The 13,629-nt window shown below is 40.0% G+C and overlaps 1 protein-coding gene across 8 annotated transcripts in view; it reads left to right on the forward strand.

Moving 5' to 3' along the window:
• Positions 1-13,629, forward strand: part of RGPD4 (RANBP2 like and GRIP domain containing 4) — a 36,296-nt gene that overhangs the window by 12,980 nt on the left and 9,687 nt on the right. For 4 of the 8 annotated variants that reach the window (XM_079972355.1, XM_079972357.1, XM_079972356.1 and 1 more), the window contains exons 12-21: positions 16-139; positions 865-1,026; positions 2,818-2,955; positions 3,051-3,197; positions 3,698-3,880; positions 3,963-4,046; positions 6,060-6,195; positions 6,732-6,829; positions 7,076-11,705; positions 13,155-13,232. In XM_079972355.1, the coding sequence (XP_079828481.1) occupies positions 16-139; positions 865-1,026; positions 2,818-2,955; positions 3,051-3,197; positions 3,698-3,880; positions 3,963-4,046; positions 6,060-6,195; positions 6,732-6,829; positions 7,076-11,705; positions 13,155-13,232 (5,780 nt within the window). The remainder of the gene's footprint in view (positions 1-15; positions 140-864; positions 1,027-2,817; positions 2,956-3,050; positions 3,198-3,697; positions 3,881-3,962; positions 4,047-6,059; positions 6,196-6,731; positions 6,830-7,075; positions 11,706-13,154; positions 13,233-13,629) is intronic. The other 4 variants (XM_079972358.1, XM_079972359.1, XM_079972360.1 and 1 more) reach the window with 1 other exon arrangement.

Raw genomic sequence — 13,629 nt, forward strand, 5'->3', positions numbered from 1 at the left:
CACGTTACTTTTCAGGTCCGGGACAGCAGCAAAAGTGAGGCTTCTAGTCCAACATGAAATAAGCATCCTCAGAGCCTTAGGTAAACATGGTCTTCAGCCAGGTCTGATCATGCACTGGGCAAAAAGTCTCCTTAAAACAGTAAGTAAGAAGATGCCATTTTCAATAAATTTGAAGCTATAAAGTTAATTTCTTAACCTTGTATGATCCATGCAGCCTATTGCAGGTATTTAGATTATATGTGGGGAGAGAAGTCTGGAATGTAATTGCCACCACCTTTTAAAACACCAGTGGAAAACCTCTGGCCCTGCCTAAATGACTTAAGCTCCAGATATCTGAAAGACCATCTCCATCTCTACTAACTTTCTCTAGTGTTAAGGTCTCCAGGGGAGAATCTCTTGGTAATTGTTGCCTTCAGAGGTTTAGGGAATGGTGGCCCAAGAGAGGGCTTTCTCTGTGGCAGACCCTAAATTATGGGACTTCCTCCCCATCATTGTGTCTAGCATCTTCATTGTATAGTTTTTGCTGTATGCTGAAGATACAGCTCTTTACCCTGGCCTTTGGCAGTTAAGGTATTTTGTTTTGTAAATTATTCAATGAATTGTTTCATTTGTCTTATAATTGTGACTGTTTTACCAGCTTTTATAATTGTATATTCTGTTGTCATAATCCACCCTGTAACCTTCCAGTGATGGGTGGGTATGAAATCTAATAAATCATAAATAAATACAACACTTGCATGTACAACTGGAATTCTGAATGTTAATAGAGAAATGTGAAATAGTGTTATCAGGGTTATCATTGATATATACAAATGATTTACTGAGTTTAACATTAAAAATAACTCAAATTATGTTACTTCACAGGGTTGCAGTCTTAATTCTTTCTATGACCAAAGAGATTACATTGGACGAAGTGTTTATTACTGGAAGAAAGTTTTGCCAATGCTTGAGACAATCAAGAAGAAAAGAAGTATTCCTGAACCAATTAACCCATTGTTCAATCACTTTCATAGTGAAGATATTCAGGTAATAAGGCAGCTCAAATCTTCCTATCGTAGTCTTTATATTTCTAAATGCTTTTGGGGTCTTATCTGCAGTTTCTTACTTTGATGTATAATTCTTGTTGCCGCTTCTTCTCTAACTCAACCCCACCTCCATAAGGGGTTAGTGTTTACATTCCAACTCTGGCAACAACAAAAAAGCTACTTGCCAACTTTTGAACCAACAGCAGATCTGTCTGCTTCCATCATTAGCGTACTTTGAGACCCACACATTTGGAATTGGTCCAGTCTTCCTTCATAGGCCACAAATGTTAATTATGTGCTGGTAACATAATTTGTCTGCTAGCTAGGTGTTGCTCAAAATTTGATTTGATTTGATTTGGAAAGTGGAACTTAACTGATCTCCCTATTTGACTTGGATGTCATGCAGTCATCAAACACAGCACATGATGGGTCTTAACAAAATGAAATATAAGAGGTTACTGAGGTATGGATCATAGCAGTTAATTCTCCAGAAGAGTGGAAACACCTAGGTCACAGTTGCTATCTGAACCTACAAGAAGAACATAATAGCCCTGCTGAATCAGACCAAAGACCCATCTTATCCAACATCCTGTTCTCACGGTGGCCAACTAGATGCCTATGGGAAGCATGCAAGCAGCGCCTGAGTGTAACATCACTCACTCCATTTATGATACCCAGCCGCTGATATTCAGGGACATACTGCCTCCAGCAGTGGTGGTAGAACATCTCCATTGTGGCTAGTAGCCATTGGTAGCCTTTTTCTCCATATATAGGAGCTAGATGGTGTCCAGGAACTCAGCCCTTGGCTGGAAACATGATTATTCAGAGAAATTTTGGCCCCATTCAGAATGAGCAGAATCTTCTTTCCCAGGTTCACAGAGTTGCCTCTCTTGTTGTCTGAATTCAACTTAAGTTTCTTAGTGCTTCCAGGCACTGATGTACAGTTTTTATACCAATCCTGGGTTAGTTTTTCTAAGTTGAGTTACTGGCATATTGATAGCACTGCTTTGAACTGTGGCTTTGTATAGGCATCTGTGACAAGAAAAAACTTGTTGAGGACATTAACTCTTTCAGTATATAAACTCTTAATTCTACTACATGCTTTTCCAGTGTTTTCATTAGGGCTATATCAAATAGCATCAAGATTTTTGCTGCTAATCATGAGAAGGTGGAAGACCTATGCAAGTTGCTGAAGCGTCTCCCTTCCCCATGGAAAACTTAACCCACCACACACTAAGCCAACTTGGGGGCGGGGGGCAAATGCTTGTAATGCTTATTTTAAAAATTTTACAGTGGGAAACTGCAGGCCTTTTGGGTGAGACTGTAAGGGATTCACAACACTTCCTTTGCATATGTGGAAATAAGTTCCCCTTACATGCATGGTTGAAAATGATGATTGAAAAATAGACCATGACTATGAATTACCTTATCTAGCTAGACACATAAACTTAATCTGTTACAAGTATCTGTTAGAACATATCCTATGTTTATCTACATGCATACTATTATTATAAATATAAAAGCACATGTCTATTGTAGAAAGTTTGTCAGATATTACATATGTGTTCCATACACACATTTCAGTATGTTTTCTGCAAATGTATTTCTGTCACTGGAATTGTATAACTTGAAAATCTGGTTATCATCTTGGACAAAGTAAGTAGTAGTTCCTCCCTTGAAAAGGGCAAAACTTATACACAATTGTAAATCATTAAATTGTGTAAATTGTGTAAAATATTCTGTACCGAAACATTTCTTTATATAAAACTAATTAATAAACCTTCTTTTTAAGGTTTCCCAGGTTGGTGTATATCAAGAAGAGGCACACATAGCATTTGCTATTTTGGATTCTGTGGATGGAAAAACAGACGATGCTATGCAAGCATTTGAAGCTATTAAAAATGTTGTCTCATATTGGAATCTTGCTCTAGTAAGTGTTACATTCCTTCAGGGGATTCCCCTGCCCTAACTGCATGCACACTTAATAAGCTGAATTCTCAACTGACTCCTTCTTCTCTTGGATAGATTTTCCAGAGGAAAGCTGAAGAGATAGAGAATGATGGTTTGTCATTAGAAGAGCAAGAAGAATACAGAAATCTTCTGAAAAAGAGTAGAGACTACCTCATAAAAATTATAGATGAAAGCAGCAGCGATACTTCAGTCACTGAAAAGGTTTAAAATGTGTTTTTTTAAAAAAAAAACTGCTAGGAAAATCTATACAGGAAAAAAGCATTTGTCAGATTATATGTCTAGATATATAATACTTGGTTTAATAGTAAATCTACTAGAAATGTAGTAAAATTTAGGGGCTCTAAAGCAAACATTTGAGTATGGGTAGCTAAGAATTAAAACTTGTTCAGATGCAAAAATTCTATGCAGACTTTTTGGTGCTGGTGACCATTTTCTGTTTAAATAGCGAAATACAGAGAGTTGTATGCAATGTTGCTTGAGCAGAGTTTTACTTGCACACCAGGACTTTGTCCTGTCACAAAAATTTGCTCTGGAGGGAGAGGTAGAACTCTGCCGAAAGAGCAGAATAGCAGCACTAGATGCAACCCAAACTTCTGAAGCCAATAATTTGTAAACCTGGGAAGAATATGCAGTTCATTAATGTAACCATGTATATATTTAAACTCACCCTAAATTCACACACTCTTTAATTTTCGTCCTAGTTACCTGTATCCATAGAGACAGTTAAGGAGATGCTGGAAAGTATAATTCAAGAACTTGGAATCAATGGTGAAGAAAGGAGTCTTATCCTAAACAATGATTTGAGCCAACCAGCGGAGACGGAAATTAAACATTCTACCCCATCGCCCACAAAATTCTCTCTGTCTCCAAGTAAAAGCTACAAGGTATAGCAAACGAATATGTTTTTGTTGTTAAAATCTCTATTATGTTTCAGTTGGTCTAATCACCTAACTATTGTTCTTTCAGTTCTCGCCCAAAACTCCTCCTCGCTGGGCAGAGGATCAAAAATCACTACTTAAGATGATCTGTCAGCAAGTAGAATCCATAAAGGTAAATAAGAGCACTGCTGTGTATGTTCTGTACCTCACTCTGGGGATAGATGTGATTTATTCAGCTTAGATAATCGAAGTCAGGAGGGATAAGTCAAGTGTTCAAGAAGATCCTATCCAAATAATTATACTTCCAGAGTAATCATGCTTATGAGCAGTGTGATTAATTTAAGACAAAGTGCTGATTTTAACGTTGGCAATCTAGACTGTCTTTTACTTTGAGTTATTCAGCAGGGTGCAAACAAATGCATTCATAGAAGTAGTCATTCTTGCATAGGCAGGTTTAATTTCTATTGCTGAAAATACAATTACTATAAAAATGACTGACGTATGATTATTTTCTGAAAGGTGGTATATGCAAGTTCAAAAATAAAAAATAAAACTTAACGGCAATCTACAAATATGTGAAATGATGTCCAGATTTCCCTTCTCCCACCCTGTGACCCACCCCCTAAAAATCTTCTTTGGTGGGTTGGGGAACCCTCTGAAGTAGCCAGTGAGGAGTTCAGGGGCTGCAAGGGGAAGGGAAGAAGGGGAAATTCCATTGTGTCTGCTGGCACAACTTTTTCTCATGTCCATGTATCAGAACAGAATTAACCCCAACACTAAAGCAAAGTAAATTGTAGTAGAAACGACGTAATAAGCTTATGGCAGCAGCAGCAGACTAGAAAGGTCTTGCTAGTTTGATTCAAGTTAGCTAAAGTACAGTTGTGGAATCTTGTTGCAAAGCAGCCTATTGTGACATCAGTAAGTTTCCTCTACTAGAGAGTGGAGGAAAGACTCCTGGCCATTTTTGATTGTGAGAAGACTGATAATTTGTACAAATTTTAATTAACACTAAAATACTAAACTCATTAAGGAATAAAGACCACTGTTTTGAGTAAACATGGTTATGAGTGTGCTGTAAGAAAGAAGTAATAGCAAAGACTATACTTCATGCCTTTTTATACTCCAGAAGGTTTTAAGCAATAAAATCAAAATTTGGGCTGTTCAGAATATATTTGATTTCTGTAACTGCCTTACTTTGCACACAACTGTTCCTTGCTCAGTTAACCTTTCAACAGTAGCCAGTTCATGGTTCATTTTCAGTCATTGCCATCATCACTGCTACTAACTCGGAACCTATTCCCCAAATGCTAATAACACCATCCTCACACAAGAGGGAGGTACTGGCGTACTTGCAGAAGTGCAAAAAATCTTTAGGGAAAAAATCCTAAAGGGATTATTGAGAATGCTTAGTAGCCAGAGAATATTGAATCATTGCGGGGACGGAAAATAGAGGAAGGGGCTGAGGCTGACCTCACTGGCAGTGAAGGTGTGTGTTGCTGTGGTGGCCCTAGAGGTATCAAAACACTGTTGATCAGTGGATAAGACAGGCTAACAGAAAAGCAAAGGACAAAGAGCTGGTAAGGAGGAGAGTGAAAAGGTTGGCTGTGCTTTTTCTTCCCTTATACCTTGGAAGTTGAACAGCTTAATTCCCGAACGTTTTGGCTCCCTAATGTTGCAAACCTGGAAGTGACTGTTCCAGTTTGCGGACTATTTTTGGAAGCCAAATGTCAGACGGGGCTTCTGCAGCTTCCGATTGGCTGCAGGAGCTTCCTGCAACCAATCAGAAGCCGTGCTTTGGTTTCTGAATGTTTTGGAAGTCGAATGGACTTCCAGAACGGATTCCGTTTGACTTCCAAGGTACAACTGTACTTTGATCCTTCACTTTCATCTTGAAGAAACAAGCAAAGGATAGAGAAAGATATAAAGAGGTTGGAGGAAACAATCTTTTATTGCCTGGATTGGTCACTTTCTGGCTCACTCTGAGTAACTGTTCTTAAATGCCTTCATGGTGGAAGTCCATTAAAAAAAATTGAGAATTCCAAGGTTTCAATGTAGCCAGGACTTATACAAGCATATTCACCCTAAACTGTTCTAGATTCTTTTCCTCTTCAGTTCTGTAGATGCAAAAGAAACGGCATGGGGTTGGCACAAAAGTTTTTAATGACCATGCTTGTCTTTTTGATAGAATGAGATGCAAGAGATGAAACTTAACAATTCTAATACAACCATGTCTCAGCGGTGGCCTGCCGAAAGCTATGCAGCAGATACCATGCCAGATGGCTATCAAGGCACACAGAGCTTTCATGGAGCACCGTTAACTGGTAACTACATGCAGAGGTGGAGGATCCTAGAGAAATTTAAGTGCAGTTTCTGATGCGACGTCTGATTATAATTAAAAAGCATTGAAGGGATCACAAGCTGCCTTGTGTAGGATGGTATTAAAAAGATATAAAGTATCTTTGTTTACTGGCTTCATAATCTTAAGGCTTTATTTAAAACTTGCCATAAGTGCTGAGGGGAGGGTGCGTTTTCACACTTTTAAAATAAGTGATTTTGATTTTGATAATGACCGTACATTTTTTAAAACGACATGAGAATACTCCACACAAAAAACATGATATCCTTATACAATGAAGTAAATCACTAAAGCTGTATCTTCACACTTGCATATAAAATAATGGAATACTAGAAGTGGGGGGAAGCCTGAGTGTTTAGATGGTTATATATGGGATTGTGTGTTGTATTAAACCACCTTGAGGGTTCTTGTTTTTAAAGACAGCGTATACATATTTAGGATAAAGATTATGGGTTCTTGTCAATTTCAAGACTCTCACGTTTTTATCTATTGTGTGTCCAGTTGCTACAACAGGTCCATCTGTCTACTACAACCCATCACCAGCTTACAATTCCCAGTATCTCCTACGGACAGCAGCCACAAACGTGACCCCCACAAAGGTAATTATTTGCTGTTTCTCTGATACAACTCATAACTCCTAAATAGATGGAAAACTGAGAACTGTGTTGCTTTCTGTTAAATATTCAAAAGGCAGCTTTCTTGTCACATAGTGGGGGTGGGCAGGAGAGCAGGAACCAGCAGTTGTTTTTGAATGCAGTTTAAGCAATTATTGGAAATTTAAATTTATAACCTATGTTTAGTTACTAAGGCTTTAAAACTAAGTTTGATCATTTTTGTATTTATAGGCTCCTGTCTATGCCATGAACAGGCTTACTCCTCAGCAGCACATATATACATATCAACAGCCAATGCATACTCCTCCACTGCAGAACACTTCTGCTTGCATGTTTTCACAAGAAATGTATGGTACTCCCCTGCGTTTTGATTCTCCGGCAACTGGGATGTTGTCTCCTCGTGGCAATGAGGACTACTACAACTACAGCGTTCCACCAACAACTACAAATCCGCCACTTCCCGAGCCAGGCTATTTTACAAAACCTTCTGCAGCACCCCCGGTCTCCCGGTCTGCCGAGTCAAAAGTGATAGAATTTGGGAAGCCTACCTTTGGGCAGCCTGTACCACCAGTAGAGGGAGCAAAACCTTCCTTGATAACTTCTGCTCAGTCGACACAGCCAACCACTTTCAAATTTAATTCCAATTTCAAATCTAACGATGGAGATTTTACTTTTTCATCACCTCAGGTTGCAGCACAGCCACATAGTACCCCCTATAGTAACAGCGACAGTCTTTTGGGCCTTCTGACATCCGACAAGCCTATCAAAGAGGACCGATACGCTGGACAAAAGCCGCTTACTGAATATCCCACTGGACAGCGAAACATCTTCAGTTTTGGTGGCAAGAATGCATCAGGCATTGCATTTACAGATAAAATGGTACAAAATCAACCCAGGCCCTCTAGTTTTAGTAAGGGTGATGTGTTCAGCTTTCAGGATCCTGGCAAGCCTGTATTTGGTACTCCACATTCAGATGTAGCAAACAGAAGTCACGAAACAGATGGAGGAAGTGTCCATGGTGGTGGTGAAGAAGATGATGATGGTCCTCATTTTGAACCTGTTGTGCCACTCCCTGACAAAATTGAAGTAAAAACAGGTGAAGAAGATGAAGAGGAGATGTTTTGCAATAGAGCAAAACTTTTCCGCTTTGATGCTGAACACAAAGAATGGAAAGAGAGAGGTGTTGGTAATGTGAAAATTCTGAGGCATAAAATAACTGGCAAAATCCGACTACTTATGAGACGGGAGCAAGTGCTGAAAATTTGTGCAAATCACTATATAAATCCTGATATGACTCTGAACCCAAATGCTGGATCAGACAAATCTTTTGTGTGGCATGCCTTGGACTATGCAGATGAATCGGCAAAACCTGAGCAACTTGCAATCAGGTTTAAAACTCCAGAGGAAGCGAAGCTTTTCAAGCGGCAGTTTGAAGAGGCACAAAATATTTTGAGAGTATCTGGATCAAGTGATAGTCAGCAGGCTTCTCAGGGTATTGTGTCATCAAGAGAAGCTACTGCTCAAGATGCAAAAGATTCTGGTAAATCTGACTCAGGACTCATGAGCTCTGGATTTAACTTCAAGAGTGGGACATCATCTGTCAGTGGTAGCTATCAGGTTCCTGTTCCCGATGTGAGCAGTTCAGCTAAAAACACTAATGCCAAAAGTACTTTTACAATTGCATCCAGTGCAGCTACACCTGCATCCTTCTCTTTTGCTAAAGAAGGGTTGGGAGCAAATGCTACATTCGGATTTGGTGAACAGTTCATGTTAAAGAAAGATCAGTGGGAGTGCAACACATGCCTTGTTCGAAATAAAGTAACTGCACAGAGTTGTGTAGCATGCCAGACTCCAAATCCAGCTAATCGGGAAGCGCAGGCTGTGCTTCCTCCGACAGAACTGACTATACCTTTCAAACCCAACACTGAAGGTGCACACTCTACATTTGGACCAATTCCTCCAAAAAAGGAAAACCAGTGGGAATGCAGGACCTGTCTTGTGAGAAACGAAGCCAGCGCATCCCATTGTATTAGCTGCAAGAATCCCAGCGGTACAAATTTACCAGTGTTTGGTTCCCAAACCACATTCAAATTTGGTCATGCAGAGTCTCCAAAAGTGCCCCAAAGTGGTTTTGGGGCTGCTTTTCAGAAAAAGGAGGGCCAGTGGGATTGCAGCATATGCTTAGTGAGAAATGAAGGCTCCTCACGAACTTGTGCTGCTTGTCAGGCTGCAAACCCATCTAGCGATTCCCAAACCACATTCAAATTTGGTCATGCAGAGTCTCCAAAAGTGCCCCAAAGTGGTTTTGGGGCTGCTTTTCAGAAAAAGGAGGGCCAGTGGGATTGCAGCATATGCTTAGTAAGAAATGAAGGCTCTTCACGAACTTGTGCTGCTTGTCAGGCTGCAAACCCATCTAGCAATGCTCCAGCTTTACCAGCTAGTGATGCTCAACTGCCTGTGTTTGGCTTCAAAAGCAAGTTATCCGAACCCACTGGAGGACCACAGGGGACGGGTTTTAAATGTGACATAACAGAGAAGGGTTTTAAATTTGGCCTTTCTACAGATCAAGGAAAGTCTTCTTCCTTCACATTTCAAGTTCCTGCTAGCAGTGAAACTAAGCCTATGAAAGGAGGGTTTAATTTTTCAATGCCTGTACCTCCAGGTGAATTTAAATTTGGTATACAAGAGCCTAGCAAAGATGTTGCAAACGACCAACAGAATAAAGAAAGTGGTACTGATGAAAAAGAGGAGGTGTCGGAGGAAGAAACTGCAATGAAATCTCATGCTATATCTAGCAAACAAAGCGGTGATTTGGTGTTTGGTCAACACAGCAGCACATTCACTTTTGCTGACCTTGCAAAAACAACTGCAGGTGAAGGATTTCAGTTTGGTCGGAAAGATCCAAATTTCAAGGGCTTTACTGGTGCAGGTGAAAAGCTATTTTCTTCTCAGGCTGCTAAATCTTCATTCAAAGGAAATACTTCTGCTGATCTTGAGAAGGAAGATGAGTCCTATAAAACAGAAGACAACGATGATATTCATTTTGACCCTGTTGTCCAGATGCCCGAGAAAGTCGAACTGGTGACTGGCGAAGAAGATGATACAGTGTTGTATTCCCAAAGAGTAAAACTGTTCAGGTTTGATGCAGAAACAAGCCAGTGGAAAGAACGTGGTGTGGGCAACTTGAAAATCCTTAAGAATGAAGTTAATGGCAAGCCACGAATCATCATGCGACGTGAGCAGGTATTTAAGGTTTGTGCAAACCACTGGATCACAACTACCATGAACTTGAAGCCCCTCTCTGGCTCGGACAAAGCATGGATGTGGTTAGCCAACGACTTCTCTGATGGTGATGCAAAGCTGGAGCAATTGGCAGCTAAATTCAAAAGTCCAGAGCAAGCTGAGGAATTTAAATTGAAATTCGAAGAATGTCAAAGGCTATTGCTGGATATACCACTCCAGACCCCACATAAACTAATAGATTCTGGGAAAACAGCTGAGCTGATACAAAAAGCAGAAGAAATGAAAAGTGGTTTGAAAGATCTCAAAACCTTCCTGACAGATGATAAAACTAAACTTGCAGATGAAGAGAGTAAAACCTCTGTGTCTGCTACAAAGGCCTCTGATTTGGTTATTAAGCCACATGCTGAAAGCACTGGGCCTACATTAGAGTGGGACAACTATGACTTGCGTGGGGAAGCCCTGGATGATAGTACAGACAGTTCTGTGTATGCTTTGCCTCGGGCTAGTAGCCCTGTGAGGAAAAATCTATTTAGGTTTGGAGAGTCCACCACAGGGTTTAACTTCAGCTTCAAATCTGCATTAAGTCCCTCTAAGTCTCCTTCCAAACAGAACCAGAGTAGGACTTCTGTAGGCACAGATGAGGAATCTGACGTTACACAAGAAGATGAAAGAGATGGTCAGTATTTTGAACCAGTAGTACCTTTACCTGACCTCGTAGAAATAACAAGTGGTGAAGAAAATGAGCAGGTTGTTTTCAGCCATCGTGCTAAACTTTATAGATATGATAAAGATGCTAATCAGTGGAAGGAGAGGGGTATCGGAGACATAAAGATCTTGCAAAACTATGACACTAAACAAGTTCGTGTAGTCATGCGAAGGGACCAGGTATTAAAGCTTTGTGCCAATCACAGAATAACCTCAGACATGAACATCCAGCCAATGAAAGGCACAGAGCGAGCCTGGGTATGGACCGCATGTGACTTTGCTGAAGGGGAACGGAAAGTAGAGCACTTGGCTGTGCGATTTAAGCTGCAAGATGTTGCTGACTCATTTAAGCAGATCTTTGAGGAAGCAAAACATGCTCAAGAAAAAGACACCTTAATCACACCACTCTCTTCACGGGCCAACACTCCCAAGGAATCGCCATGTGGAAAGATTGCTGTTGCAGTACTTGAAGAAACCACCAGGGAGAGAACTGATTTAAAGCAGGACGAAGAAACAGTTACACAAACTGCAGAGACTTCACCAACGGCGGGCACTTCTGAGACGCCGACGAAAGCAGTGGTTTCGCCACCCAAATTTGTCTTTGGCTCAGAATCTGTCAAAAGTATTTTTAGCAATGAAAAATCGAAGCCTTTCACATTTGGAAACACGTCAGCAACGGGATCTCTCTTTGGCTTCAGTTTTAACGCTTCTCCCAAGAGCAAAAGCGATAGCTCAGTGTGTCATAGCACAAAGCAGCGAGAAGCAGATGGCACGTATGATGCCTGCAAAGGAGCTGAGCATCAGGAAAGTGATGCTACTGTTTGGAAACACTCCGATGGCAAAGGAGAAAGTCAAGTGGCTACCTCCAAGGCAGAAGGACTTCCTAATTTTTCATTTAAAACACTAGAAAAAGGTGAGCATTTACGTAATTTTTACTTAATAAATTCAAGTTGTTATAAATGTACTTAGGTTCCACCTTGTCCGTCTTCGTGAGTTTAAGTTGCCTACTGATGTATAGTTTCAAAATCTATAATGCTTAATCCTAGCTAAGAAGAAAAAATGATACTGAAAAATCTTTAAACGAATGTATCCTGGGTTATCATAAACGTTCTTGAGGAAGATTAAAAAAAAAAAAATCTGGTATGCAGGACCCAAGCTATTTAGCACTTTAGAGATCAGAAGTATCTCTTTAAATTACAGATAAATACATAACTGGTAGGTAGCAAAGTTACTGAGGAGTTGGTGTTATTGTTTTTTAATTATTTTTTAATTATTTTTATTAAGTACAAATTAGAAAACATACGTATTCACAACAAAAGAAAATACAAAAGAAAAAGAAAATACATCTAACCAAGGAAAAAGAATTAGAGAATATTTTGTCAACCGAGGAGTTGTTCTAAGTTCTGACTTTACCCATTCAGAAGTGGGCAACAGCACACTGCAGTTCAACTAGCAGGCCCATGCAGGCCAAGATGCAGGAGGCTGCCAAAGTGTCGGGGAGGATGAAAATTTGAGGGGAACTTGATCAGAATAAATATTGGCACTAATAGGTCAATAAAAGGAAAACATGGTTCATGTTTTGTTTTCTTCTCTTTAAAACTTTGAAATGTAAAATCTTGAGTTAGAAGAGAGTCTTAGCAGTTACTTGCCAGATTGACTCCCCATGTTCAGAGATTGTATTTCTGAATGCCAGTTGTCACAACAGAGTGAGGGAAATTCTTGCCTTCGTGTCCTGCTTGTGTTTCTTAGAAACTGGTTGGCCACTTTGAAAAATGGGGTAATGAACCTTTGTTCCAATCCAGCAGGGGTTTTTTTTTGTTTTTGTTCTTAGGTATCTTGCATTGAACGCCTAGCCATGTCAGCTAAGAAGTAGGCTCTACAGTGGTACCTCGGGTTACAAACACTTTGGGTTACAGACTCCGTTAACCCAGAAGTAGTGCCTCGGGTTACAAACTTTGCCCCAGGATGAGAACCGAAATCGTGCGCCGGCGGCAGTGGGAGGCCCCTTTAGCTAAAGTGGTACCTCGGGTTAAGAACGGACCTCCAGAACAAATCAAGTTCATAACCCGAGGTACCACTGTATTGAAACCAATGGACTTACTCCCAAAAGAGTAGGGTTAGGATTGCAACATTACTTCCTGTACTGATAAAATTGTTTTGCTAGTTGAAAGCTAACGTCTTAATTTTTGCACCTAGAAAGATCACTGTTCCAGATTACATTAGTATAATAAGTTATGTAAAATCATAGACAAGTCTGTGTGTCTGTGACTGTGTGTCTGTGACTGTGTGTGTGTTTGGTAGCGCCCCTTGACCTTTTAATGAAGTTAATTAAATACTTAAATCCACACACTTTATTTTCTAGGATTTAATTTTAGCCTTTTTAAATCTAACCCAATGGCCTTTTGGACCAGCGCATCTCCCCCTCAACCCAATAGTAAAGGTATTTACATACTGCACTGAATGTTGTGTTGTATCACTTTTGGGAAGACACTGACAGCTCCCCAACTTTAGCAGACTATTGGCTAATGGAATTTTAGAAAAATTAACATGCATGTTAAAAGAGAATAGTAATGACTGAATTTGCTTTACAGCTGTTGTGGTAAGAGACTGGTTATTGAAACCTTGGATGTGATTCCTATATTGTCTGAGTGCCCAGCTATTGACTCTTTAAAATTTTGCTTGATGGATGGTAGGTAGGCAAGGACAAATGGATAGACATGGAATAAGTATGTTTCAGGTGTCTTTATTGTCCTCCAGTCTCGATATTAGGATTTTTGTTTTTGAACCATCCTTCAAGACAAAATATTTTTCTTCTTGGAAGGGGGAGGTTTATGCTA

This window comes from Podarcis cretensis, assembly GCF_951804945.1.
Source record: "Podarcis cretensis genome assembly, chromosome: 4".
Taxonomy (NCBI): Eukaryota; Metazoa; Chordata; class Lepidosauria; order Squamata; family Lacertidae; genus Podarcis; species Podarcis cretensis.